Consider the following 27,999-nt stretch of genomic DNA (forward strand, 5'->3'; position numbering starts at 1 on the left):
ACACCCCTGTTGACGTAGAGCAGCAGCGCTATGTACAGTATGTACCTCTGGTTGGTTAGCGACCACCGGCACACCGCAACTGCACAGCGATGGGTTCATTAGAAGATATTGGAGTTAAATAACGCTGTGTGAACAAGAATAAACTACTGTCGCCATGTCTTACAGGAAGGTAAGAAATCTACTACCTTAGCCAGACAGCTATGGTAGGCTAAGTTGCTAAGTAAGTTTAGGCTAACTTTAAGCTACAAGCTAGCTAGCTCAGGCAACCCAAGTTATCCGCCCACAGCTCAGTTTACCTCTCACTCATGTCTTAACTAATTTACATTTTATTTACTATCACAACAGATAACACCACTGTTTTGAAGTGTAAGCTAGCTGTTATACATTGAACTCACGTTAATGCAGGACCGCCATCACAAAGGGAATCAGTGGATCAATAAAAGCTATCAAATCCGTTGTTTTATTCAGTGTGTGTGGTGATAAAAATGTGTTTTGCTCATTTTGTTTTGTAGCGCAAAAGACACTACAAGGATATAAAGTGTGTTTTCTTTCCGGATGATGTCGAAAATGGTTTGCAAAAAGTTGGGGCAGCATCACTTTCATCGGTGTCTTCCGCCAAGAGCTGGGAGAAGTGTGGAGACAGTTTCCTGGACACTCCGGTGATAAAGGTTGATAAAGTTTAATGATCGATAATACCCAGATAATACCCAGATAATACCTGTATTACCCCCCAACTCCTCTGCTGATGGTGTTGATACTCGTTTCTGTTGCAGAGCCTCAAATCATCAGGAAGGAAACTGTCTGCTGTAAGAAAGTTATCACAGTCCTCTGCCTTAGGTAATTTATAGTTTAGTCTAATTTAGTTGATTCATACATTAATACGATATATTGATATTTTATCATCACTGGAATTTTATTGTGTGGTTTCAACTAAGATGTGGCCATACAATACCACAGGTGATAAAAAATGGCTCCTCTTTACGTATTCTTTGATCAGATAGTTACTTATTTAAATCCTAAATTTGCCAGTTTTCTATTATTTTTATGCTGGAAATGTTCTTGTATAGCTGCTTGTGTTTAGACAACATTTAATCATTCATTACATTTAATCTTAATTCATAAGTCTCCCTTAATTTGTTTAAAGAACAAACACTATTAATTAAAATTTTGTAGAAATAAATGCGTCTGAGTAAGATATTTTGTTTAAATTAAAACAATACCCACTTCTTCTTTATTTTATTCTTAATTTAGACAGTGTGGAGACACAGGAATATAAATTGTCTGTGTGCTCAAGTTCCTATGGGTGCATATGTGTCTCTGCAGGTGGGGTGTGTAGCCACTCCACTCATGTCATGACACGTCTCTTAGGTTTTAAGTTTGTTTTTTTTCTCCCAGTGCAGACCGGTGCTGACTGTAATGAAGACCCAGTGCACATTGCGTGGAGCTCCAGTGACAGTGAACGGTCTGATGATGAGACCCAGAAGCAGCCTCTGTCCAGAGTTGTCTCTCAGCAGCAACAGCGTCCTCAGAGACCAGGGAGACCCACAGCTCCCATTCAGTCTTACACCAGAGCGCTGCGCATGCTCAGGACTGATAAAGGTAAATAAAGTCTGCTGTGAGTCACTGAGGCAGAGCTGAAACATACCGTATTAGGTTCTTCTTGCTGTGCAGTAAACATTTTGAGAGCTGACCTTTGTTAAAGTGTCATACTCCACTACGTTTATTGTGAAAATTCAGTCCTGACCTTGGGAACAAAAAAATCTTCAAGGAATAATTCATATATCATTCAATATGTGGGGAAATACACATATTCACTTTCCTGTGTCGAGTTAGATGAGAAGATTGTTGTTGCAAATCTTGGAAACTTTTGGACTGAGCCAGCCTAGCTGCTTCTCCCTGTTTCCAGTATTTGTGCTATGCTAAGTTAACCGGCTGCAGGTTGTGGCTTCATATTTACCATACAGACGTGAGAGTGGTATCGATCTTCTCATCTAACTTGTACGTCAAGGTCCACTTACTAACTTTTTCCAGAGCTTGTCTTGTGTGCAGATGTCATAGAGTTGACTCAGTTGCAGAGTTTGCGTTAGACTTCCTTGTTGTCCATCAGGGTCGTAAAAATTCTGTCACAATCAATTTTTATCCATCATTTTAATTTAAATTTTTAACATTTTTAAAAACAATCCATCAGAGTAAACATTTAATATACAGAACTTACAGATTACGCATTAATAAGGGCATGGAGAGAAATGGTGTACAGAGGCACTGACAAACATTATCAGTGTTACTTGCTTGTCCTTCATCCTCCACCACGTCAGTCCCTCTTTTTTCACCTCGTTTATTAGTGATATAGCCTACCAGTGTGATGGCTAAAGCCAGTTAGACAACGAGGAGGTTATGCATGTGAGATCAAAGACAAGACTACTGGATAGTAGCTAATTAATATGCACACTCTCCAACTGGACAGGGGGGTCTACTACAGGTGGTCTACATGTGGATACTGACAGTGTTGCCTGGGAATTACTTAACGCTACAGTAGATCGGCTTCAGTGTTAATTTGTCAAAACGACAGACGGCCTTCAGATTTTTCCGTCATTGTTTAAAAAATGAAGTTACTGACCCCTGCTCAGTTGTCATCCTGTGACCTAAATAAGGAACTTGATAACAGCTGACCAATCACCATTCACTGAGATAATGTGAGAGCTTAAAAGCTCCAGAAAAAGCTAGTATGTGGACCTTGAGTTAAGATTATTTTGTCAAACTTAATTTATTATTAACTTTTCTCTTCTATTCTTTAGATGACCTTCCTGTTATTGACACAGACAGTGATCTGGATGAGTCTGAGGAAGATGCTGAAAAGGACAGTGGGCAACAAATCTCTGACTGCGAGTCAGAGTCCTTTGATGAAAAACTGGAAGATTTACCTCTTAAACCTACAAATGTGAGTAAACTATATTATTCTCATACGTTGTGTTTCTTCCAGGGAACCATTGATCAACTCATGACCTGCATTAGTGCATGAATCAGATGCATTATTCTGAAACAATGATGCACAGTGGTCTGTAGGTAGTGTATCTTCTTCCATTTTCTCAAGGGTGTTATGTGCTTTAACGATCACTAGATGGAGCCACGCAACCTCTTAAACTCTTTCTAGTTATTTAGATCCAGTGTATGTTTCTAATTAAGTGTTCAGCTGACCGCCAGCATATGCAGTTTTCCTAGAAGTTGTACTATAACTGTCAGTACTTTTCCTAGAGTCCAGTGAGACAACCGAGGATATTCTGTTCACTGTGTGTATTAAACCTGATGAGTTTTACCATCACTTTACACTTAGATGCCATTAATGCATATGTTTTAGTGTAATGTATAACAACACTTGTGGCACTGTGTTGTATTCTGCGTCTTCATATCGCATTATCGTGTTGTTTTAGTTATTTTTCATTTGTTTAGATTTTATGTTTGTTCATTATACCACCAGGTGGAGTGTTGCAGTCATGGTCTCATGTCCTGAAAGGCCCCGACAGGCTCAAACCAGCATTGCACTGAGCACTTTCTAGATCCAAGTTATGTTCCAAACTGTCAAAGTTCACAAGCTGAGGTAGCAAATAAAACACTGATTGTGGAGGGAAATGCTGCCAATTGTTCACTGACACAAAGCAGATATTAAAACAGTTGGTAATGTTTGTACAGTAATTACAAAACATTTCTACTTTAATGACAGTAGTTGCTTTTGAGTCTCTAAAACTCAGATGTGTAAAGAATTAAATATTTTTTAAAAGTGTTCAAAATAATAACACAGTTTAATATTCAATACCAAAACAGAAGATTAATTGACTACTATTGACTATTGAGTGCTTTTTCAAGCAAAATTGTAACTTATAATTGAATATTTTTGGGGTTTGGACATAAAATAATGACGTCAGCTTGAGTTCTGAGAATTGTGTTCATTTTTCACAGTTCTCTGAAGTTTTAAGGGAAAAACTCTCAATCGAACAAATCATCAGTAGATCAGTTGATAAAGAAAATATTTGCTAAAGCACAACGTCATATGATGCATACACTTCTCTTTCTGTTCCATTTGACGAATATATTTGTGTTGTAATTGTAATTAATGTTTTGTGGACTCTCCTGTATGCTGTCGGGGTTGTGGAGACTTGGATTGACTGTTCCTTCTCAGAAGTCATTCAGGAGCTGTGTTTGTTAAAGGCAGGGTTGGCATGGGGAGAATGTGTAAGGAGTGGTGAAGGTGTTGTGCTCAGGTTCAAGACCACACACAGCATTTAGTTGTTACAGCACACACCACAGCATGTCATTGATCAGTTTGATCAACCAAATTACTGAGATGATGCGGTTGTGTAGATAGCGGTTTTATGAATATGACTTTGAATAGCATTGAGATGGTGGAGCTGGAGTACACTACACAGTACTGTAGAATATTGTGCCCGCTAATTAAACTCAATTATTCTTATCGTAAAACAAAAAATACATTTAAGTAACTGGTATCTTGTGATGAAGCTCAGAGTTTGCAGGCTGTATGTCAAGAGGAAGCCTGTAGACAGATTATCGCTCCCGCAGACCCAGCTACTTCCTCTTGTCACAGTTTAATTTGCTGCTATCAGCTTTCTGTGGTCAAACAAGATTTAAGATCACCTAACATGAGGCTTTTGGTCAGAGGCCCACTAGAAAGACAGACTCTTAAGGGTCCTACCTTTCAAATATGATTGTACTGAAATGTATGAATGTAGTATTTCTGACAGTTTAATTGCTCATCGCTCAATATTCAGTAATTGGAATTGCATTTTGTGACCTAGCATTTCTTCTAACATTCACTGCTATATATCACTATGCATACAGTAGATTATTTAGTTAGAACAGCAAAATGTAACTTCGTCTGATTTTGTGCTTCCCAGAAAGCATGCTTACACACGGCCAATTGTTAATCAAACCGGATCTAACAGGATATGGTGGAGAAGCTCCCAGTCCAAGTCAGAGTTTATTACTCCAGATAAATGTACGGCTGACTCACTTGACGAATGTCTGCCAGATTTCTGTGTTTTTGTACTTGCGCTGAAAGTGGACAGGCGGAGCTGTAAGTAGCGGCTTTGCGTTTCAAGGCCAAAGAGGATGGCCACTTCCCAGATGAAGCGTGTGTTGCTCGCTTAAAGGGTCAACAACCTCCACCGCATCAGGGCCACTCTAGATCAGGGCCGTGTCAACAGAGCACGACTATCAACTTCTTTTTTACTACTGTTTGTTCAGGAAAACATGCGAGTGGATGAGGCTGCACAGAGCTGTGTACTTACAATGCTTTCAGTGCCGGGTGAAAACATTTTTGAGCCTGGGCCAGGAACATAGTGTTCCTTATTCTCTGTAGCTGGTTAGAGTGTGACGTCTGCTGGCACTCAGCCTAGCAGGGTCAAGTTGATTCAAATAAGAGAGCACGTTCGCTGACAGAGCCTGGTATGCCGGTCTTGTCTGCACATGACAGGAACTCAGGTTTCTTGTGGATTTTTCCATGAGAACTGATTCCCTCAGGTGTAGTGAGCGGTGATACAGCAAAAAAAAAAATGTTTTGTTACCATATCTTGTGAATTAATCAGTCTGACAGTGTGTCAGTGTACCATATCCACCCACTTTATAATTTAATTTATTGATTTTATTTAATCTTTAATGACTCAATATTAATTTACTGAAGGCTGAGGCCATTTTAAATATTTAATATCCCTCGGATGTATAGTGGTATTTTATCTGCGATTTGACACTTTAAAATGTTAAAATTTATTGGTCAAATATTTTTTTTAATTAATCAATAATTATTGCTTTATCCCTAGATGACAGAGCTGGAGATCTCAGGCTATGTGTCTGATGGCGAGAATAATAGCCACACAGTGACATCGAGCAGACTCGAGAGCTTTCCTCTCCAAACTGGTGAGGGCAGCAAAAGGTCAGTCAGTGACTGGGTCAGATCTGCTCAGGCGATGCTGCAGACACCTCAGAAACCGCTCGCCAGGCAGTCCAAGACTCCTGAAGACTCTGCCAAGAAGAAAAGGAAATTTCAAAGGTTTGAATGTTGTTCTTGTTTTCACATTAGGCGTGCACCATTTCGGCCTTTTCAGATTTAGCGTAAAACACAGAAATTCATAATGATATTGAGGAGGAAACTATATTTATTGTGTTGCTGATACCTGATCTGCTTAATAAAGTCAGTATTGGGCCAACACTTACTTGGTAATCTGATCACATTATTATAAACATCAAGTGTTACAGTATGTTGCCTCATAATAAGAGCAAACAAAGAAACAAGACATATTTCTTGCTGCCAGATGATAGTCAAACTTTGGCTGCAAGTTTCCACGGCAGAACTGATGATGAAAGGGACACCTGGTGTCATGATGTGGGTGCTAAATGTCATTGCCATCTCCAAGCCCACCAAATCTGACAGATGGCTATCTGTAGTCTTTGACAGCTTGCTTTTTTGCATCAGAAAATCTTTTTCTTTGAAATAAACAATTTTGCACATGCTTTTGTTCAAGCCACGTGTGCCGTGTGAGTTTATCAATCAACATCATCTGTTTTACCGCTGTTTGTTTGTTGCACAGCGGAGGTCTTGCTGAGAGGCTGAATCGACTCCAGTGCAGACAGAGGTCAGCTGTTAGCTTCTGGAGGCACAAGTCCATCTCTGTCACCTCAACAACAACAGGTGATCCTCTCAAACCTACTGTATTATCCACAATTATAGTCAGGATGACCTCTGAATCATCATTCACATTTAGCTATGAGCTCTGATTTGTGAGTGGGATGAAGCCTGTCTGAAGAAGAGCTGGCTTTGCGTTGATCACTGTAGCTCGAACTGTGAACTCAATATGTAGGTGACAGGAAACTGCTTGCCTGGGTCTTTTTTTTTTTTTTCCTTTCCGTGGTGTACTTAACCACTTGTGTTCTCTCGTTGTGAAGTATCTCCTTATAATAGGACACAGGAAGTGGCTTAAAGGTGACAGTTGATTGTGGAAAAAGAAAACACCCACCTCATCCAATTTGGTGGTCCGTAAATGGTTTGATTACTGCGTTGTGTAAAGAGTTAAACAAAGGGGTTAAAGCGTGGAGGTTTACTTGACTTCATTTTTAAAAATCAATATGTGGTGTTTTTGCATTGAAGACACCTGTGTCTGTTTACGTACATCTTTTTAAGCCATTAAAGTCAGATGGCTCATTCTTCATTTTGTTACCATCTACATCAGTTGAGCCTATTTATCTTTGTTGTACTAATTTTGGTGTGTGACGTAACTGTCCTCACACACGTGGGACGCCTTGACTTATTTCCTGACATATTGCTCTGCGTGCAACTTATCAGAACATTATAGGTCAAGAGGAGGACTCGAGTTCTATCTGAGTTTTGGCCGACTGACAGTGATTATTCTGATGATTTTTTAATCTGGGATCTAAATGCACAAATTAAGCACTTAACATTCATGTTTGGACAAATGCATATTAAAACTTAATAGCTCTCTAGCGATCACTTTGATATGATTTACTCTTATCATATTAAAATTCCCCCTCTGGCCTCTTTCAGTGATCGTTAAGGTACACAGACTCTGAACTGCACTGACTGTGCGCTCTCATGCTGCATTTTTTACAATTCAGTGCAATCAACTTTTCACACAAAATTTACATGCAGCCAAGTTGCTCTCTTATCTCAGCTTGATTTATAGCTTCAGGGCATTGTCTTGATTCGCTCCTCCTAATTATCTCTGTCGACTTTATTGTTCAGGCCAAAAGCACAGTCAGTGCCGTGGTAAAATTCCAAACATTTGCACACTCACTCAGTGGGATTTGCTGCGTTTCATATCCAACTCAGCCTGAGTCAGTAACAGCTTTTACAGTTATGCAGTGCGAATTGTTCTGATGCTAAAAGGGAATTACGCTCATAACGTGTAACGAGTCCCACAGAGAGCAAGAGTCCGTGAGAGCACGAGTACACCCTGTACGCAGACACACAAAGGCGCACACACTCAAACAGACACACACTCAACATCTGTGTTGTTGTTGCTCTGCTCTCCAGTGGATAGGCCTGGCGTACTAGTGCTGGAGGTGCTGGAGGTTCAAGAGGAGTGCAGCATGCAACTGGCGCTCTGTGAGCACCACCAGCCCCCCGGAGAGGGCCACCAACACAATGACCCTGTCTCTGAGGAGAGAGCTCGTATGCTGGTGTTATTCAACAGAGAGACCGCAGCCCAGCTGATCCCTGCATCCAGAGACATCATCCACATATATCCACCATGGTGAGAGCATGCGATACATGATGACTTTTAAAGTCCTGCTATTGAATGGATGAGTGTGCAGAGTTTGACACTAGAAGCCCATTTTCACATTCATCTGCTGAAAAAGGAACATGTCTCTGTGCTCACCTTAAAATGAACATACAGGCAGGATTTTGTCACCAGTTTGGAAGCCAGTTATGATCCGGCATACAGCTTACAGAAGTGTGATGCGGAAACTTGAAATCTTACGGATACACTGAGAATGGACTTGGACAGTGACATAGGAGACATCTTGTGTCCAGTAGTTAAATTGCATATATTCATTGATTTTTTTTCAGTGAGGAAAAGATATTGGGCACATTGTTATTCAAAGCAGACCACCTTCCATAAATTGTGTCTGGAGGGAACATTTAAATGAAAATCACATTTTGAATGAAGACTGAATCAGTTCCTCTGCAATTCAAGATGTGTTTCATGCTGTTAAAACAATTATTACTGCAGTTAACAGTTATTTTTATTGTTAGGTCTATGAAATATCTGAAAGTAATGAAAAATGCACATTACAGTTAAGCTGAGATGCCATCTTCAACGTGCTTTTTTTTGACCAACCAACAGTAAAAACAAACAAACAACACGTTACCTGATATACCTGCTGTATCTAAAACAGCACTGCTGATGTGTAGGGTTATACATTTTCTGTGAAGGATGAATATAATACTGGGCAGTGAAACCCATTCTTGCATTTCCCTGTTGTCAATTTTTAACTACGACTTGGCAGTCGACCAAAAACTACACCAAAAAACCACAGTTACACAATACAAGACTGACTCACTACCTGCGGAACAAAGAGTGACAGGATCTCACAAAATAATGCTGAGGAGGCATACTGAAAGACAGAATACTACACATGAATATATGCATAAACTCCTGAAATTATTTTGGGGTTTTAAGTATAAAAATTTACTTTTCTCAGCTCACATCAGCAAGCAGAAGAGACCCAGATGTGAAGAACAGTCCCTCACGTACAGGGCAGAGAGAGTGGGAGGTGGGGGCGTGTGTTTTTCGGGATTGTTTTGGAGTTGGAGCGAGGCAGCAGTTGACTCCAGCTGTTGGGAGTTTGGGTTGAGTGTGCTCTGGAATATCCAAGCTGGCGGAAGCGGAGGGGCCTCCTCAGTGCTCTGACGTCACAAACAGCTCCAGGGAATGCTTCACATTCCTCTTCCTGGCAGTAGTTAGGTCATTTCCAGCAAGCCGGGGAAAAAACACAGTAGGATTATTTTCTGGAGCATTTGGGAGCAGAGAGTGGAGGGAGCCAAAGGACTTAGATTGAAAACACATGGCGGTTTGAGAGGATCTCTGGCTTTAGCACCTCTCCTTCCCTGTTGTATTCTATTCCTGAAATCACACAAAAGGGTAGAGCCCCCACCAAACACAACCATTTACTCTTTCAAATAATTATTTTTCATCTGAATAGGCATCCTTAAATCCTCTTTTGTTTGTGTAAATTACTTTCAGCAGTTACAGCATTTGGTCTATATTTTAAATCAATCAGTATTCTAACTCAATAAAAACTCCATAAATCATTACAAAACAATCATAACCGAAAAAAGCTGAAGACAAGCTTAATACCCTCTTGAGAGATATTCATTCATTTGAGCTCCCAAGAAAGTGGAAAAACCCGGAATTTAGAGCATCATTGCGTCTGGTAAAATTCCTCTTACCAGTTTCCGGTGTGACACTCAAGGGGTTAGCCTCCTCCAGGATTCTTGCAGTGAGTAGGTTGGCTCCTCCCACCTCCCACGCCTTGTTGTGAGTGGGCCGTGGCCTGAGCGGAAATACCTGCAGGTGTTATTCACTAAAGCGCTGTGACGCAGGCAGCCGGGGCCGCTCCTTAACCTGGCTACCTGTCTGATGATGACAGCTGCCCACTCACCTGTTCACAATGGGGCCGCGCTTCCTGTACCTGTTCTCGTGAACAGTACGTTCCGCTCTGCTAACATAACTGTATGGTGTTCACTAATAACTGATCTGTGATCAGATCTTGGACTGATAACGGTGCCTGTCAAAGCTTAATCATAACATGAGAAGAAGTCAGCATTACTGTGTGCAAATATCAAAGGGGGTCGAAGAAGTACTCACGTCATATACTTAATAAAAGTAGTAATACCACACTATCAATACACCCCATTTCAAGTAATAGTCAAGTGAATTTACTTATTGACTTAATTAAAAATGTAGTGGAGACACAGTACTGATTAAATATACTTAATGTAAAGACACCACTGAATTTCAACAAAAGTTTCCATTCCATTAATAGTAATTATTCATTAACATTACGTAGTTATTCATTGCACCATTTTAAACAAATTATTTAGTTTCAAAAATGGTGAAAATTCTGACTAGCGGTCTGTATTTATTTTATAATATGATTTACAGATAGACAAGAAGATTTTAGCGTCTAGTTATTTATTGACTGTCTGGATGTCAGTGGTTTAGTTTCAGTTGATTGACTAATAGGTAAGTAATCCAAGTTTCTGCACCAGCATGGTAAACACATACAGTGCCAGGAACTGTATGTACAGTTAAACGCAATAAAGAACAATAACCCTGCAAATAAAAACATTACCTTCGTGAAGATTGGATCAGAATGTTTATTTAGACAGCCTCAGGTGATGATTTAACTCGTATTATGAGGTCGGTGTTAAAGCCAAGTGCTTGCTCATGGTGGGAATCGTTGGGTCTCTGTAAATAATTGTATTAGCAGTACGGTCTAGACCTGCTCTGTTTCAAAAGTGTTGTGATTTGGCACTATACAAATAAAATGTAACGTAACTGAAATTAATAGTTTGTTCAACTGTTTGTGTAATGGTTTCCACCCTCTGTCTACTTTGAGTGACGTACATTTTGAACATGTACTTAAATACCTATATTTTGAATATATAATGATGTCGATAGCCAATTATTAATAATGCTCGTTTTATTTGTAAAAGGACACAATATTTAGATTTACCCATTCATATCAATGAGCGTAGACTAAATATTAGAAGCACCTGTCAGTATAATGCAATACAATTGAGTAAAATGAGGAACTACAGCCTCTATAATGACCATAAAATGTAATAAGGAGCTCCCTCAAACAATTTTAGTGAAGACTGAACTTAACCGTCAAAAAGGTCATGTTAGACTGCATTTTGTTTTAGCCAGCTGTACCTAAAACCCACAACTGAGTATTGTATATAATAATTCGGTTTCTGAATAATCTCCTCCTTTCTGTTTTCATTGCAAATCCAAACAAATTTTTTTATTAAACACTTTATCTGTTTATCTGCGTTTGATTTCTCCGGTTCAACTATCACCACAGGTTTGAGACGAGCTGTGACATGTACAGCAGTTCCAGTCACAGACTGCGCTTGGCTCTGAGTCAGTGATAAGCCATCATCACACTATTATCCATGTAACAAATGTGGAAAGAATTAAGTCGTAACTCAAACTTGTGCCGTATAATTATCTCTCTGTTACTCAAGTTCTTTTATTCTCAGGCTCAGTACCACTCAGGTGTGTGACATTTTCTTTAATGAGCTAAAAGCACATAAACAGAAATGTTTTCCTTCGATTTTATGGATAAATTCACCGTCTCCTTCTTGGCACACACAGATTAGTGAAAGCTGAGCCGGTAACGGTTCAGATTAAACACTAGCACAGGAGCATTTCAGGTTATACACATGCCGTCTTTGCATTCGATTTGGTGTTTTTCATCAGCGTACTCTCAGCATGTTTGATTGTGACGGGCGGTGAAGTATTTTTCCACAGATGATGTCACGTTTGGAAAGTGTTTTAATCAAGCTGTGAAGCGCTGTGAGGTACAGCCTTTTAAGAACCTCGGTTACATGGAAAATGTATCTTTTTACCTCAGTAAAAGAGGACAAATGCATCCGTTGTGTATTTTCACTTGCCTTGGAGGAGGTTAACGTATTTGAACTTGTACTCAGTGCTGGTTGCTACCTAGTGAACAGACCTGTGGAGGTGGTTGGTACCTTATCTGAGTTTGACATTCAAACCGTCTCGAGCTCTCGCCCCCCTACGTTTGTGCAATAATCTACTCCATGTAATGTACTGTCAAATGTAAGTTTTTACATCTGTTATCAACACAATCACGAAACAAACACTTGTATTATTGCCCAATACCTTAAATATGTTTAATTTCATGGTGAAGGTCCTCAACTCAATTCTTTAGCACCATTCAATCGCAAAGTCAGGTGTAACACTGAAACAACTGCCATACCCCGAATCTAAAACTAATGAACTTTATCTCTTTGCAGGCAAAGTCTCTCCATAGAGGGTGTCAGCTATGATATTATTCTGAACACACACTTCAGCCAGAAAGTCTACTCTGCTTCCAAACAAGCCAACATGTCCACTCCTAGAGGCCTGCACTCAGCAGAGAGGTGCAATGCGTATTCTCTGTGTAAAACGTTTGGACTGCTAGAGGTATGCAGGACCACAGAGGAGAACAGTGCCAAACAGGTGCGTATGCTTCGATGTCATTAGAATCAAGTGCATTGCATTTACTTCCAAATTCAAAATGTACTGTATTCAGCACCGTGAATGATCATATAAGACAATTAATCGAACCAAATCAAAACAAATTTTATTTTTTTTATTATGTAGTTATACATAATTAATTATCCTTAAATTCATATTAAATCATGAGTGCAACCATGCAAACATCAGTTTCACTTTACAATACTTTTACACAAAGAATAATGAGCAGTCTCAATGGAGCGTTCAGCCCACATCAGTCACTAACAGGTGCATTCAGTCTGTACTGGGGATATATTATAAGTGGTTGGTTTACATGTATGTTTGATTTCCTCTGAATCTCTGTTTGTTTTGAGCTAATACAAATAAATTAACCAAGTACTGCTGGCAGCTATTGAGCCACTGGCCACAACCTCTTTTCTCTTCTCGCCATGATTTGTGTTGACAGCCAACTAAATGCAAATGACTGTGTGGTGCCGTAAACTGTAAGTGAAATTAGTATGTATATATACATAGAGTATAAGCTCATGGTATGATGTAGTGCTGAAACAATTAGTCAATTAATCAACTAGTTTACCAACATGAACTGTTTTGATTTCATATTAATGGTGCCAAATAATTTACGTTAAGTACATTCTCCTTTTCCTCTCTTTGTCCCCTTCAGGTTGCTGCCTCCGATGCTCTGTGCAGATTTGGAGGTTCTTCAGGAGTTTTCACACGACACTGCCTTTCTCTCCTGGAAGCTATCGAGGGACTGGGCCAAGCTGGCTCTGTGGGGCAGGACGTGGAGGTGGTGGTTCAGAGAGTTTACTCAATCCCTGTGCCTGACTGCTCTCCCATGTCCATCCTTAAGCCTAGACTTCCCTCCAGGTCCTCTTCAGCTCCTCCTCCTGCAGAAAAAGGCAAAACCAGGTACTGTTGGACTAGCTGATAATCACTGAGGCCTTTGGTTTGTCACTTGATGCCAAAAGAGAAAATTAATTGCATTTTCTGTAAAAAAAAAAAAAAAAAAAGCATGCTGGTCTTCTTGGTCTCAGGCCTTACATGCTTCTCCTTGGTGGCACAATGTGTATCTCAGCGGTCGAGCTATTGTTCACAGTACAGCAAGCCCCACAAAGTGCTCACACTGTCTCCAGCCATATGGCATTGTTTGACAAAGGACACAAACATTTCTAATTGAATCCAGCCGCTCTGTGAGCGATTCTGGCCAATTCCCGGGAAAGACAACATGATGTTTTCAGAATATCGTGCACCAGCAAGCCAGAGTTGAATTGGTGCCCACTCATACTCCACTGGGTGGAACAGGTTTGCAACAGCTTTTATTACCTTAATGCTCAAAAGGAAACCGCAAGTGTAATTTATATGGGTGTAAAAATGACAAAAAATATAGAGTTGTGTAGAATGGGGTCAGATTCTCGTGAAAGTGAAGCCCATACACTGTATTGATATTGAAATTAATCAATGAAAAATAATGAAATTTATAGATCTGAAATTATGGTCAGTCTTCTTTGTCATATGCAAAACTGAATCTGGGTTTTTGACTGTTGGTTGACAAAAAACCCACGTTGGCCTTGGGGAATTTTTTATCTGCCACAACAGCGTGTGACTGGTATTGTTTTCAACTTGTGTGTGTGTGTGTGTGTGTGTGTGTGTGTGTGTGTGTGTGTGTGTGTGTGTGTGTGTGTGTGTGTGTGTGTGTGAGTGTGTGTAAGTGTGTCATCGTGGCAAAAAAGACAGCTACTGTAGTGGGATGTACCACAAAAGTGGTTTTAGTACTATGCCAGGTGTTTATTTATTTAGGTCTGTCAGTCTCTGCTGTCTGTGGACTGACTTCTTTCACAGAAATGTACAGGCGTGTAGTTGAAGGCCGTGTTTGAAGATGGATGTGGTCTGAGTACAAGTGCTGCAATTAGGGGGTAGGAATTGGGGAACTAGGCACTCTATACAAAATTATTACTGGCTGCAATACTAAAATAGGTTAACTTGACCCTGCGAGGACGGTTAGGCATATTGAATAAATCTGGCACAGTTCACCTGTTTGACCAAACTCTTTTCATGGCATGTGTGCTATGCACCATATACACCGATTTGGGTGATATTATCCCATTGCAAGAGGATTTTTTCTGACATTTTAGAAAACAATTAATTGATTCATGAAGAAAATACAATACAATACAATTGACATATTATCACCTTATAAAGTTAGGGCAACAAAACAAACAAACAATTGCTTATTGACACATCCAATAGACAAGGAAACACATTAGTATTCACTGGAGTCATGTTATGGCTGCTTGGTGAATGCAAATCCGATATTCAAACTCCTCTTTGTTTATTTCTTTCTCCACACTCTCCTGAAGGAAATATCTGACTCTTTTATCAGCTAAATGTTCTACTATGTTCATCAGCTAGTCAGTACCTTTGCCTGTCTGCCACTGTAGCGTACTCTAGTGTACAGTGGGTTTTGTCTGACTTGTTTCACTGAAAACGATGCTGATAAGAACCAACCAAACAGTGTAGTTGTGTGCTGTAAAACCGAAACAATGAGCTGAAAGACACTAAAAAGCTCAGTAGAGCTGAGGGGGAACTGGAGTGTTGAGTGATAACGGTCTGTAGGTCTTTATGAGCGACCCATTTCACATTCCACTTTTTTGTTGTTGATATGAAGATAAGAAATCCCAATTATCAGTTTTTATTGTGATAAAAACAACTAAAGACTATAAAACAAGTGCATATTTTTTTTTGTTATTTTTCTGCAGAAACGCAACAATAGTGAACTCTTATTGAAACACCTGCAGTTTGAGCTGTGTTATTGAAATGGCTTACAGGTTTATTCGAGTGGTCTTCTTGTTATGGTTAATGAATCAGTGAATGTTCTATTTGGAGTAAATCCAGCAAGCATGACCTTTAGTTGCCTGGGCCTCCTCAGGCTTGTTGTTTTTATCCTTTGCTGAGTAATAAAAGAAAAGTATTGGTTTCTCTGAGCGCAGAGGCCTGAAGGGCTCTCTGGTGAAGGGAGGAGAGCCCCGGTCAGCTGACAAGCCAACTGACTAAATGAGCATCGGTTGTAATATGACACTTGCTCCTGCCATGCAGCTTCTGCAGCTGGTAAACAAACGCCGCCCTCTGACCGGAAACACTCCTGCCCTTCCCTCCGTTTCTCTCTAACTCAACCAGATTCAACAGGCTTGGTTGGTAGTAAAAGGATGGAGGTGGGGCAGAGGTTTAAGAGGTTATCACGAGGACTTGAGGTCAAAATATCTGGGTGACCCTGCTTTCTTATTGTGATAGATTTGATCATTGTCAAGTAAAGTTTTTTATCAAAGACCTAAATTTGTATTATTTTTCTACCCTTTTCTACATTTTAGAATAAGAGAAGAAAATAGTTTCACTTTTTACCATCTTGTTTATTCTAAAATACAATAAGGTAACTAAGTGTCTAACATTTTATCACCTTTATGCCTTTTTATGGGAGGTTTTGGTTTGAATTGCTGCACAGAAACAACAGCTTTTTGTACAATGTGCTGCTTATAGTACTTTTCCAGGATGCATGCCTGCTCTGTGGAGAGAAGGGTAGTTTACTTGGCAGCCCACTGGCCCCATTCTGAATAAAGACAAGGACAGTTTGTACCTCTCATGTTGTGTCCCCAGCCACTATGACTCACTCCCCTGGTCAGCATACTTATTTGATCCTTTTGTTGTTTAGCCTCTGTGTTAACACACACATGGGAGAGACGCCAGTATGATATTTATGCCTGAAGAAGATGTTAAGTTCCCGTAAATTCAGAATAGAATAAACAAGAAGATTAACTGTTTGCAGGAAGTGAGGAGAGGCTAGTTGGTTTTTTTTTTTTCTTGGTGGAGAGGGAACACAATGTGCTGCAAGGATCCTGTTACAACCATGTTTATCACTCTGCCTGCACTGATTGGTGGACAACACATAGGAAGGAATCCCGCCTGTCCGCCCCCCACCAATGAGGCCTCTCTGCTGTATCCTTAATGTGTGGGTCACTTACTTAGAGTGTTGCCAAGTAATGTGCATGTGCGTGGGCTAGCATGCGCACACAGTGTGACTTTGTGTGTGTGTGTGTGTGTGTGTGTGTGTGTGTGTGGGTGTGGGGGGGGGGGGTATGTGTGTGTGTGTTTGCTCAGGCTCAGTGGATCGTAGTTCCTGGAAGAAAACCTGAGTTGCTCAGAATTCTATGATCGCTCACAATAACAAATTCCTGAAAATGGCCTGTGACTGAAACTGGCCAATGGCAGAGGATTTTTTGGGGAGTGAAGGATCGCTGTTTCAGGAAGTGGGGGTGAGGAAGAGGGGGTGTTAACGGCTAAAAAGAGGGACTGGGTGTTGAGGTGGTTGTTTGTGTCAAGCTAGTACCACCATGTGTCTCATCACCCGTTTCTTTTCTATCTGTCAAGTGGCATATCGGATTTTTTTCCCAAGTTCAGACAAGCTCAACTAAAAGTGAAAGTGTATATATATTCACACCAAATGTGACTAGCAGCTGTATTCATATAGTGGGCATAACCAATATTGATTTAGTGATTCAGCCTCTTTCCTGAGTTTTCCTGATATACCTGATTCCTCTGTATGTAATCGTCACAAACATTCCTCCATTATTGTTGCACCAAATGTGTATTAATCCACAGCAGAAAATAGTCCCCAACAAATGCACACATTTGCCCCGTTGAGTAATGATTGGTACAACGATTAGTCAATACATTGTTTAGTCAGGCGTGTGAAAATGTCCTGCTTTTCTGTGTTTTACATCACTCCAAATTTAATGTCTTTGGTTTTTGGACTGTTGGTTAAAATAGTTTTTTTTTTTTTAAACATATCATTACCTGACTGTGCCAGAAGGTTTGTTTCCACAGAACCATTTAGGAAGTCGTCATTTGAAACTGTTGGCAGGTGATTAGAGGAACCATGATCACCATGTCTATCATCGCCTATCATGGCCAAAATTCAACAAATAAGATAAACAAACCGTATAACCGTGTAATCTTATCGCAGACAGTTGGGGAAATAGTCCAAACTGTCGAGGAAAATTCTTCCCATTTGATATAACTGATGCTAGCAGCATCTTTGCTAACCTCTTTAGCAGTCACTTCTCTCACACACGTTATCACACACACCAAGTGTTAAACCATGTCTGTAGCTGCCAGTATAGTTCATCATAGGACGCTGATTGGTCTGAAGTTTTGTATGACAGGGTTCATTATAGGACAGTAGCCTTTTACTGACTCTAAATATACTAAGTAATGTTTTTGTGTTTTGAAAGATTGACAGAGTGTTTTCTTGTGTTGGCCAACATGTCCTTGCTTTGAATACATTGCTCCGGGCTGGGGTCTGTTCACTTTGCTTTACACTTTGAAATTGAACATTCACATTTACAGCTCTATGAACATAAAACCTTCAGAATTTTTTTTTGTCTCACTTTTGTTTTGTATGTTCAACATTCCTTGTTGTTTTAAAAAATATGTACTTTACGCCTGACTTTGTATTGTGAATAAAGCAAACAACTGAGAATAATCTTGGTTAAAACACTGGCCCACACCACTAAAAGTAATGTCAGGAATGTTATTTAGATATCTATTTCTAGGTCTCTCAAAACAAACACAGACAGACCCCATGTTTACCAACAGAAGACATTTATAGGCCCAATCAGGTGGTTGAAAACAGTCTCAAAACTTTCCCAATGTCTGCGATGTGCACATGCATGCACATGCATGATGGGCATGCTGACAGTCCTCCTTCTTCCCTGTTTTTCTTCCTCCTGCTCCTCCTCCTCTTCTTCTTCCTCCCTGGCCGTTGCTTGTCTCACCAAGGGATATGAACTCTACTGTTTACTCTCAGGGCTGGTACAGGGCTGTGTCTGGGCTTGACTGGCTGAGAGCTGGAGCCTATAGCAGTTCCAGCTACTCGCTCACTGGGAGCAGCAGAGTGCAGGCATACACAGCAGTTCACTGCCTCACAACTGTGTAGGCCAAAGGGCTTTTCTGTCAGCAGCAGCCTGTCAAACCAGCCACCAGCATTAACACTTCCAAATGTCAGTACTAAGCCCTAACTGTGTATCGTTAGTGTGTCACTGGGAGCAGTGGTGTTTGATTCCTATAATGCTAAATTGTATAAATGGTCCATTGTTTTCATGAAACACATTGGAAATATCTGATTTAAAATAACAATAATAAAACAATTTGGGTGAAAATCTGATTATTATCAATTCAAATACTACATTTATTTATTATTGATTGTTTTCTCATGAGTTTTGCTCTATTAGAAATAGGAACATTTGTATAGTGTGCACATCCAGCCCCAGAAGTATACACGTGCAGCCAGAACAAAAGCAGCATATAAAGGAAAAAGAGAGGAACTCTGCACACCAAATATTACCCCAAAGAATTATGAATTAACTGAGAAAACAATATGAACTCAAGGACCACAGTTTGATCCAAGCGTTTGATGTTTCAACTTTCCATTATTCTAAGACCTTTTAGGACCTCTCGCCCCAGCTGGCTCAGAAGTTAAAAGGGACAACTTTTTGAATAAGTGTGCAGGGTTTGGTTGTGAGAGGGATTTAAATCACTCAAAGACAGAGTGGCTCAGCACAACTCCACGGAGCTGTAGAAAAGTGCAGTATGTTTAAAAATATATATTTTATATTAAGAGATAAGTGAACGATTAACACAGGGAGATTAAAACTTCACATGATTTTGTCTCACAATTTTAAGTCTAATTCTGTCTCTGCATGTGGCGTTTTGTTGTTTTTGTTTTTCCCCAGGCTCTGTGTCCTTGTCCAGGACAGCTACGGGATGTTCAGTGTGGTCCAGCTCCACCTCCTGCCCTGCAAGGACGACCTCCAGCATTACTGTCACATGTGGCAGGGGAGGACTTGTGTTCTGAGAGGCATTAAAGTGGTGCAGCGGGTCACTCGAGAAAGGTGAGACCCACACACTTCTCTGTACCCATCCCTCTGAGCCTGGGTAGCTTTTCACCTGAATATGAGTTCACAGACTTCAACCTGTGACCAAAACCAATTTGTGAGATGGATTTCTGCTATATGAGGAGTTATCTTATCTCCCTACTTAGTCATCTGGGACAACAAGCCTGAGTAAATGCCTGATAGACGGGTCCTGATATCAAATGCTAGTAAAGTATCCTCTGGGTCTTGTGCCATAGAGGCACTGAGCCTCAAGCTAAACCGTCACACATGTGGATATTGGTTTATGTGCCTTATGTGTGAATCTCCAGTGCTATAAACCACAGAAAATTACCCATTTGTATCCTTGAATGCCCTTCTCAAACATCAACACCCACATGTACAACACAATGAGAATTTAATGTTTGCAGCTCATATGAGCCTGATTATGCTGTCCTGCCAGCAGTGCAACTGTGTTTACATGTAAAGTGATACCGAAGTGCATGCTCTGTGTCCCTTGTGAGTTTCCATAGTCAGGATCCCAGATTAGAAGCAGTTAGAAGAACTGACATGAGAACATTTAGAGACCGGCTGGGGGTATGTTTACATCCTTGGTATTTTCAATGCCACCACAGCCTATAATGTCTCTGGAGGTTGGCCGTGGTCAGACTGTGCTGGATGGGCTATCTTATTAGCTCAAGTGGAAAAAACACATGGGCCTGGTTTGGATGAATTAGGCTTTCACTTCCCCCCCAGTTTCTTAGTAAATATGGGACCTCTAAGTATATCATAATAATCTATATCTTAAAGGAATAGTTTGACACTTTGAGGAACGCTTTATTTGCTTTTTTGCCGAGAGATAGCCAGGAGACTGTTAGCTTAGCTTAGCATAATGCCTGGAAACAGGGTAAACATGTGATATAACATGTTAAATAATTAGTAAGCTAGGGGTAGGCAGGCTAGCTACCTGCTCTCAGTCTTTGTTCTAACCTTAACAAATTTCCCCCTGGGGATCAATAAAGTATTTCTCATTCTGATTCTATTCTAACTCTCTCCTGACTGTAGCTTCATATTTAATGGATAGATCTAAGAGTGGTATCGATCTTCTCCTCTAACCTTCAGAAAAAAGCAAAAGAGCAAATTGCCCTAGATGTCAAACTATTTCTTTTACAATATTAGTCTCGTAGGGGTGTGAGGTTTCTAAACAAATACTCAGAGGCCACCCTGGCACCTGTGTGACTAGTGTGTCCTATCAGTATTGTCCTTATGGTAAGGATTTATTTTCACAGAAAGTTCACCCTTTTTGGATGTACTCCATCTGAAAAGAAAAGGGAAAAATCATATTTTAAAGTACTGATCAACATCTTAGCTCTGAAGATACTTGTATTATTAAATACAAACTACAGCTGTATCTTAGAGCATTGAGTACATACACTCACTATGAAAATCACAATGAGTTGAATGAGTCCTGTTAGTTTTGTCGTTACTCATCCTGGAGTAGGCCTCACTGGACTTGAATGGGCTGCAGAACCAGTTCCACACAAAGAAACCCTGTGATTACAGGCTGACTAACAGGTTGTTAACCACTGGCTGATATGACAGCACACACGGATGAATAAGTAACATTGACTGGGCACCCTGAACTCAACAAGTACTTCTTAGAAAAGAATCGAAAGATTGACGTGTCTTGTTGGAGTTGCTACTTGTTAATTCGATTTTTTTCATCCATACATATTGTTGACTTCAATAAAAGCATGCGGAGTATGACCTGATTTCGGTCTGTCATTACTGAGATCAAGGAAGTGGTGAAAGACGGCAGCATTATAAATGTGGCCGTTAAAATCGCTTGTAATTGGTTTTCTAAACCTTGTTATTTTTGCACTACAATGATATTGTAATTTACATAGGGTGTGAACTGGTTTCCCACCCAACAGTATCTCAAAACCTGCTTGTAAAAACAGTTTTTGTGTGGGTCTGCCAGCCCAAGCATGCTCTTGCTGGTAATACTAGGTGACGTTAAAACAAGCTCTGTCTTAACAGATTCATGTTTCAGTGGAAGTGAAACTGGCTGTGAAAGCTCTCTATCTTCCCGTTAAAGTCCCTTATTCACTAGTTTCTCCTCCCCCCCCCTTTTAGTGCCCCCCTCCTTATTACTTTTCCCTCCTTTTTTCTGTTTCACTCTCAGGCACACCAGGCTTTTCAGCTTGATAGACAGTCTGTGGCCTCCAGTGATGCCTCTCAAAGATCATGGATCAACGCCCTGTATGTCCACTGTAAGTCCTTACCACAAAACTGAAAATTGCTGATGTCTGTATGTGGCGAACTGGGAATGAAAACTTCAGCATGCTGCAAATATTGAAAACACAAATTCAGAAAAAGGTTGCAGGGCACTGAGCGGTCAGGGCCAACATAATAGGGTATATTATATGCGTAAATATCTGAGGAGAAATAATAACTCACTTTGAGCACTGCTCATTGATGAGACAGCTTGATTGAAATTACAAATCAGTATATTTTCTTAAAAATGAAGATGCTATTAAAACATGTCTTGGTTTTTATAGGAAAGTAGACCTACAGGTCCAGCTCCGAGTTTCTGCTACCTGCTGTCTGGTCAGGAGAGCTCAGTTGAACCCGCTGAGGTGTCGCAGCTTTACTTTCCTTCCACAACACAAACCTTGCGAGACATACTGCAGGTGAACAGTTTCTCCTACACACACACAGAAAATAAAAACTAAAAATGCAGATCATCCTGACTGATATTTAGTAGGTCAATCTCAAACCTTTTTCTTCTTTTTCAGAGTGAGCTTCAAACCTGTCGGTGCAGTTTTGTTGCCACTGTTGTATACAAGAGAATAATGCAGGTACTTTTTTTCCCCTCATTCCCGAAAAACTGATTTCATTTGCCTTTAGTCAGAAGAACATGATAAATGTTGTGTGTTGTAGAGCTTCTCAGTCATCCTTTTGAGATCATTTGAACCAACAAACTGATAAGGTTGAGCTTTGACGTAGAGAGCAGCGTTCATATCGCTGTGTGTATGACAATCTGTGTGAGGCCCAGGCGTTCTTTACCATTGATTGGTGAGACCTTTAAACTTTGACCAAGATGAGATAGCAGCTCAGAACAAAGTGGTGGACTTTGTCACACACTCACACCACTGAAACACAGATATAGTTTTAAATGTTGCACTAGTAACCACTATTGTGTGGAGCTTTTATAAATAATCTCGTCAAAACTGTTTTCAGGAATTACAATTTTCAACCAATTTGTGCTTTGTAAGCTTTTGTGTAATATTTCCTTTAAGCTGTTTCTAGGTCAGTCTGTGCGCCTTTTTCTAAGTACTTCTATTATTTTGTGTCTTTGTCTGCCTTTCTGTTTCTATTTCAGAGCAGTGATGTAGGCCAGGGTGAGGTTTGGTTGGTGCTTACAGACCCTAGTCTTCAGGAGGAGCAGCCCGATAGACCGTGCAGGCGAACAGTGGCCCTGTGTGTGAATACTTCCTGTGTGCTCACTTCCGCTGTCCTCGAAGCACTAAATTCCCCTGCTGCCTGTCGTGTGTCATTCAGAGATGCCATCAAAGAACACGGTAGAGCTTTATTGTGAACTAACATGTTCTTAAACCACTATCTAATAGGGTGTTTTATCTTATAGGACTATGTGCACGTCACCCCACCTGGGGTGGGAAGTAAATACGTACATTTACCTGAGCACAACTACTTGAGTGTCTCCGTTTTCTGCTACTTTTAGTAAAAGTCCTGGATATAAAAAACTACACTACCTGCTCAGCACCAAACAGCAGACAAACACAGTTAGTGATTAGCTGGGGAACATAGCGGATCATTTAGGAGCTAAGGCACTAAATATTTCCCTCAGTAGTTGGTAGAGACCAAAAACAGAGCTAAAAGTGAATATTGGACTAAATAGCAATAATGTTGATCTGTGACTGTCCGATGTGTAAATAAGCAACTGTTAGATAATACGTTCGCCATATCAACTTAAACGGTGATTGAATTACAATGTTGTGTTCACAACTTGTTTCAGCTGCTGCAGAAAGGGTAAAACAAATTGGTATTGCAGGTTTAAGATTAGGCACTTTGAAAACAATGAGAGACTCCTGCACACTGTCATCAGGTGAAGAAGGCTGTATAGACCTAAATGTTGTGTAGATAAAATGAATATTTTTTCAGCAGTAAGCGAGACAGTGTGCAGAAGTCCCTCATTGTTTTCAGTTTGCACCTTCCTCTTACGCACCTGTCGCACATCAGTTGTCCAAAGGAAAGGATTCAGGAAAGTCCAAAAAGTTTATACAAATTAGCTTTTTTGTTCTTTCCAACCCCAATAATTAATCATCTCATGACCACACAGATTTATCTTGTGACCCTTTGGAGGGCCCCAGCCCTTGTGTTGGGAATTTAACTACTTAACTGCATGTGAAGTAGCAAAAAGAAACCACCTCAGCTACATACTGTTTACACACTTTTTAGTATTATATCTGCAATTACTAAGTTTTGTTGATTGAGTTGCACTGTGGGTAATGTAGCACCAGGTCTTGACAAGGAAGAAGAATGTGTGGAATAAAAAAAGACTATATGTCTGGCCTAGAATTCGACAATGTTATGGGACTGAAATGCTAAATTGGTGGAGTACTCTTCTTAGTAGTAGTATTAGTAATTACATGTTTAAACATTGTTGTACTGGTACTTTTAACTAGAACTAGTTTGATGGCTGGGTATTAACTCAGTACTCTAGATTATTTATGCATATTTCCTTTGTAATAACATTTCAAAATTTCCACATGTAGGTGTTCTCCTTTGTGTGGAGCAGTCGGTTGTTCAGATATGCTCTGTAGATCCTGAAGGCAACCTTGAGCTCTCAGCCAAGCCAGAGTCACCTTCACAGTCACTGGCTGAGCCTCAGGCAAAGACCCTGCCCCAACCTGTGAGACTGGATCCACTGAGTCCTGAGATCACGCCCAACTCCCTCTGCTCTCTCACAGGTCAGTTGCCTGCCTTTCACTGAGTCCTGTGGTTTCCCTGTAACTCTCTACATCTGAAGTGCCTCCTGCAGACATTGCCTGATGTGTTGTTTTCTCAGGAGAAGAAAACCACTTGTGTTTTTTTTTATAGAGAAGTTTACAACTCAGCAAGAGGCCTTGATGTGGCTTTAAGGCATCACTCTCTGCTGTTTGTTGTTCAGTGTCCTCAGGCTGTCATTGTTTGGGACTTTATGAAATACAAACACATGAAATTGTGTTGGATTTTTGTCAATTCCCATGTCATTTTGCAGTGAAATTAACATGCCTGCTCCCCATAAGGCTTTTAATTTCAGATGAGGGTTTGTAGTATTGTTTCCCCCAAATCTCTATTGTGTACAGTAAATCTGAATGTTTCTTTACATGTTTAAGCTTTTTACTAATTGCTAACATAAGATATGATTGCCACAGCTACATATTGAAGAAATCAAACTTTTTGTAACTTAATTAAACCGTAGAAGAACCTCTCTGATGCTTTTATCAGCCTAATTTGTATCAGTATAAGTTAAAGTCCTTGCTGTGAAGCTTTCTTCAACTCTTTTCTGTTATGTAAATGTGCAGAAAAGGGCAGCCTACATCAGATAATCTGCATCTGTCGACTTTGTGTCACAGTTGAGGGCAAAGATCAAACCATGAACCCTCTTGTTTCAGGCCCCTCTGGTTGTACATGTTTGGTCAGGTGGCTGAAAAACTAAAACAAAACTTATTATCGTTTGCACTTGTGCGCAAATACTATCTTCTGGAAATTACCAGTGGAAAAAGGCTCCAACCGGAAGGTACATGAACAGTGTACAATTTGGTATCTTATTTAAGGTCTCCTGTTTGTGTTTGTGGGGCAGCAGCAGCTCTGGTTGTTAAGTGAGAGGCTGTTTAGGAAGGGAGTACTCTGCTGCATTTATCACTGCAATCTCAGATAAAAATGAAAAGGGATGTGTTTATCTTTTACACCCTGTCACAAACATACACACACTTTGAAACCTATGCGTAGATCATTTATCAGTGTTGCTTCTAGTCAGGCGTCAATACTTTTCCTTTGGCATCCACCAAACAACTTGTAACGTAAATACAACAAAAAATAAAAATATGCGTTGTCAATGGAGAGTAAACTAAAGGCACGTGGAAAGGTGCAGTGTGCATGGATGTTTCTTAGAGATGACCTTGTGTGTTAAAAATAAACTAAGAGTTTCATGTCTGTCTGCAGGAGTGATAGTTGGTGTGGATGAAAACACTGCTTATTGCTGGCCTGCCTGCAACCACTGTGGAAGTGACAGCTTAGAGGAGTTAGCTGAAAGGCCGTAAGTTCTCAAGTTGAAGCAAAATAGCTTGATGTTAAACATAATGGCAACTTTATTTTTTGTTTATTTTCTTTCCGCAGTGAAAACCTCCACTGTGTTTCGTGTAAGTCAGTGGTGGACAAGCCGAACACAAGGATTCAACTGGAAGTGTTCTTGAGTTCCCCATTAAGTAACTGCACTGTGAAGGTTAAGGTGAGAACGGTGTTACCTGGTTTTACGTATCGGAAAATAACGTGTCAGAGTATTTCTTATCTCTTTGAGGCTCCACTAAATTCCTGGCAACTTCTTCCAGGCTGAAGAGGTGCTGGTTGTTGGATTTTTGTTACCTTTGGACAGAACCCAGCTAGTTGTTTCCAGTCTCTGTGCTAAGCTAGGCTAGGCTCCTGCTGGTCAGAGCTTAATATATACACTACAGACATGAGAGTGGTATTGATCTTCTCATCTAATTCTTGGTAAGAAGCAAAAAGAGCGTTCTGCACATTAAAAGGTTGAAGAAATAAAACCCTTCACTGTATGTGCATCTGCAGGATGGCATTTTTTTATTATTTAAGACCTGCTGTGTCTTTTGTAATCAGAAAACTTAAGTAAGCCAAACTGATAAAATTATCAGTGTTCTTATCAGCCAACTCGTATTTTAAAAGCTTCGATCAGTCTGTTACTCACCAGCAAGCACAGTATGTTAGTGCAGCATCTGTGTTTTGTTTACAGCATTAAGGTGATGATTAAAAACACATTAATAGCTTTTTATCTCTCCCACAGCTGCAGCAAAAGACAATCATGTCCATCCTGAACGCTGCAGCACTGGAGGGTTATGAGGTAGGTTTTACATTTTACAAACAGTTATGTAACTCTGGGCAGGACTACGCGGTGCATTGATCTTCTGTCAATAAGTCCTGAAAGCACAGTCGTCTGTTCATGTCAGAGTGATAAAGCCTGTTCTGTACTTAACAATAAAAATACCTTAGTCATGCTGGTCGTTGATACAGTCGAAGGAATTTGCTGCCAAAAATACTGACGTAATCTTCCAACATCTCCTGTATTTAATTTTGAAGTTTGCATGCAGTTTTTACACTGAGGATTTATTTGCTACAGGTGGTCGGGTTGTTCCTAATCTTGCATTACAGTGGTATGTGCAATGTAAGCATGAATGCTCTTTACCAAGGGAGATCTTGAGAGCAGAATAAAATGTTAGACCAACAGAAATACTGCTGACCACTGTGCAAAGGTCAGGGCCTTAAATGCACTCAAATAGTCTTACATAATCAGATTTTTAAAAAAAACTATTTGTTTGTTTTTCCTGTGCAGGTAGTGAGGGAAGCTTTAATGGGATGTTATATATATTTTTAAAAAGTTATCAGCCTAAAATAGACTCAACAAGTTGTAAATAAAGTCTGAGGTTGTATATTTCAGTTCCCAGGTTACGATGTGGAGAATGTCCTGGGAAAAGAGGTGGGTCCCCTCACCGTTTACGCCCGAGTAGTCACCAGGAAACCTGCCCTCTGGATCGGCCTGGAAGAAATCTGCCTCTGAGGCTCTCAGGGCAAGTAGCTAATGATATCAATCCTCAGGCTTCAGCTGGCTCCAAGGATCTGCACACTAGGCCTTGGTCTGAGCCAGTATAGCCCCCCCCCCCCCCCTTCTGAAGGCCTCCCTGACAGCTTGAGGCTGTGCTGAAGTGAATGGGGCTGCAGAAAGACAAGGTCTTGTTTGTGTTAATGATATGTGATCCTGTGGACCAGGAGTTGACAGCCCAAGGGTAGACCAGTGGCATGCAGTCTGTCAAAGCAGCCCACGTGGTTCATCAAATGGAATGTAACTTTTTGAACAAGACTTCTGGCTGTAAACATGTTTTTCAAATGGCCTAAAAATCTTTTAAAAAAAGCTTTTCTCCAACTCATCTACCTCTGTATATAATATTACTGACAGTGTGTCAATAAACATTTTTTGCTGACTTTAC

The 27,999-nt window shown here is 40.3% G+C and overlaps 1 protein-coding gene and 1 long non-coding RNA gene across 2 annotated transcripts; one reads left to right on the forward strand and one right to left on the reverse strand.

Moving 5' to 3' along the window:
* The first annotated feature begins 2 nt into the window (after positions 1-2).
* spidr (scaffold protein involved in DNA repair) lies at positions 3-27,998 on the forward strand. Its single transcript, XM_051398734.1, has 20 exons — positions 3-169; positions 513-668; positions 774-837; positions 1,396-1,599; positions 2,796-2,938; positions 5,829-6,058; positions 6,597-6,697; positions 8,057-8,276; positions 12,575-12,779; positions 13,459-13,706; positions 19,580-19,738; positions 21,903-21,990; positions 22,279-22,410; positions 22,516-22,578; positions 23,103-23,301; positions 24,517-24,711; positions 25,949-26,042; positions 26,123-26,234; positions 26,802-26,858; positions 27,453-27,998. Exons 1-20 carry the CDS (start codon positions 155-157, stop codon positions 27,570-27,572), a joined length of 2,805 nt encoding a protein of 934 aa, XP_051254694.1. The 5' UTR covers positions 3-154; the 3' UTR covers positions 27,573-27,998.
* On the reverse strand, positions 12,878-13,986 carry LOC127362694 (uncharacterized). The gene is made up of 2 exons (XR_007884498.1): positions 13,839-13,986; positions 12,878-13,684 (listed from the first exon to the last, which is right to left on the reverse strand). It is a non-coding gene; the product is annotated as an uncharacterized LOC127362694 (long non-coding RNA).
* Position 27,999: the final 1 nt, after the last annotated feature.

This window comes from Dicentrarchus labrax, unplaced genomic scaffold (assembly GCF_905237075.1).
Source record: "Dicentrarchus labrax unplaced genomic scaffold, dlabrax2021, whole genome shotgun sequence".
NCBI lineage: Eukaryota > Metazoa > Chordata > Actinopteri > Moronidae > Dicentrarchus > Dicentrarchus labrax.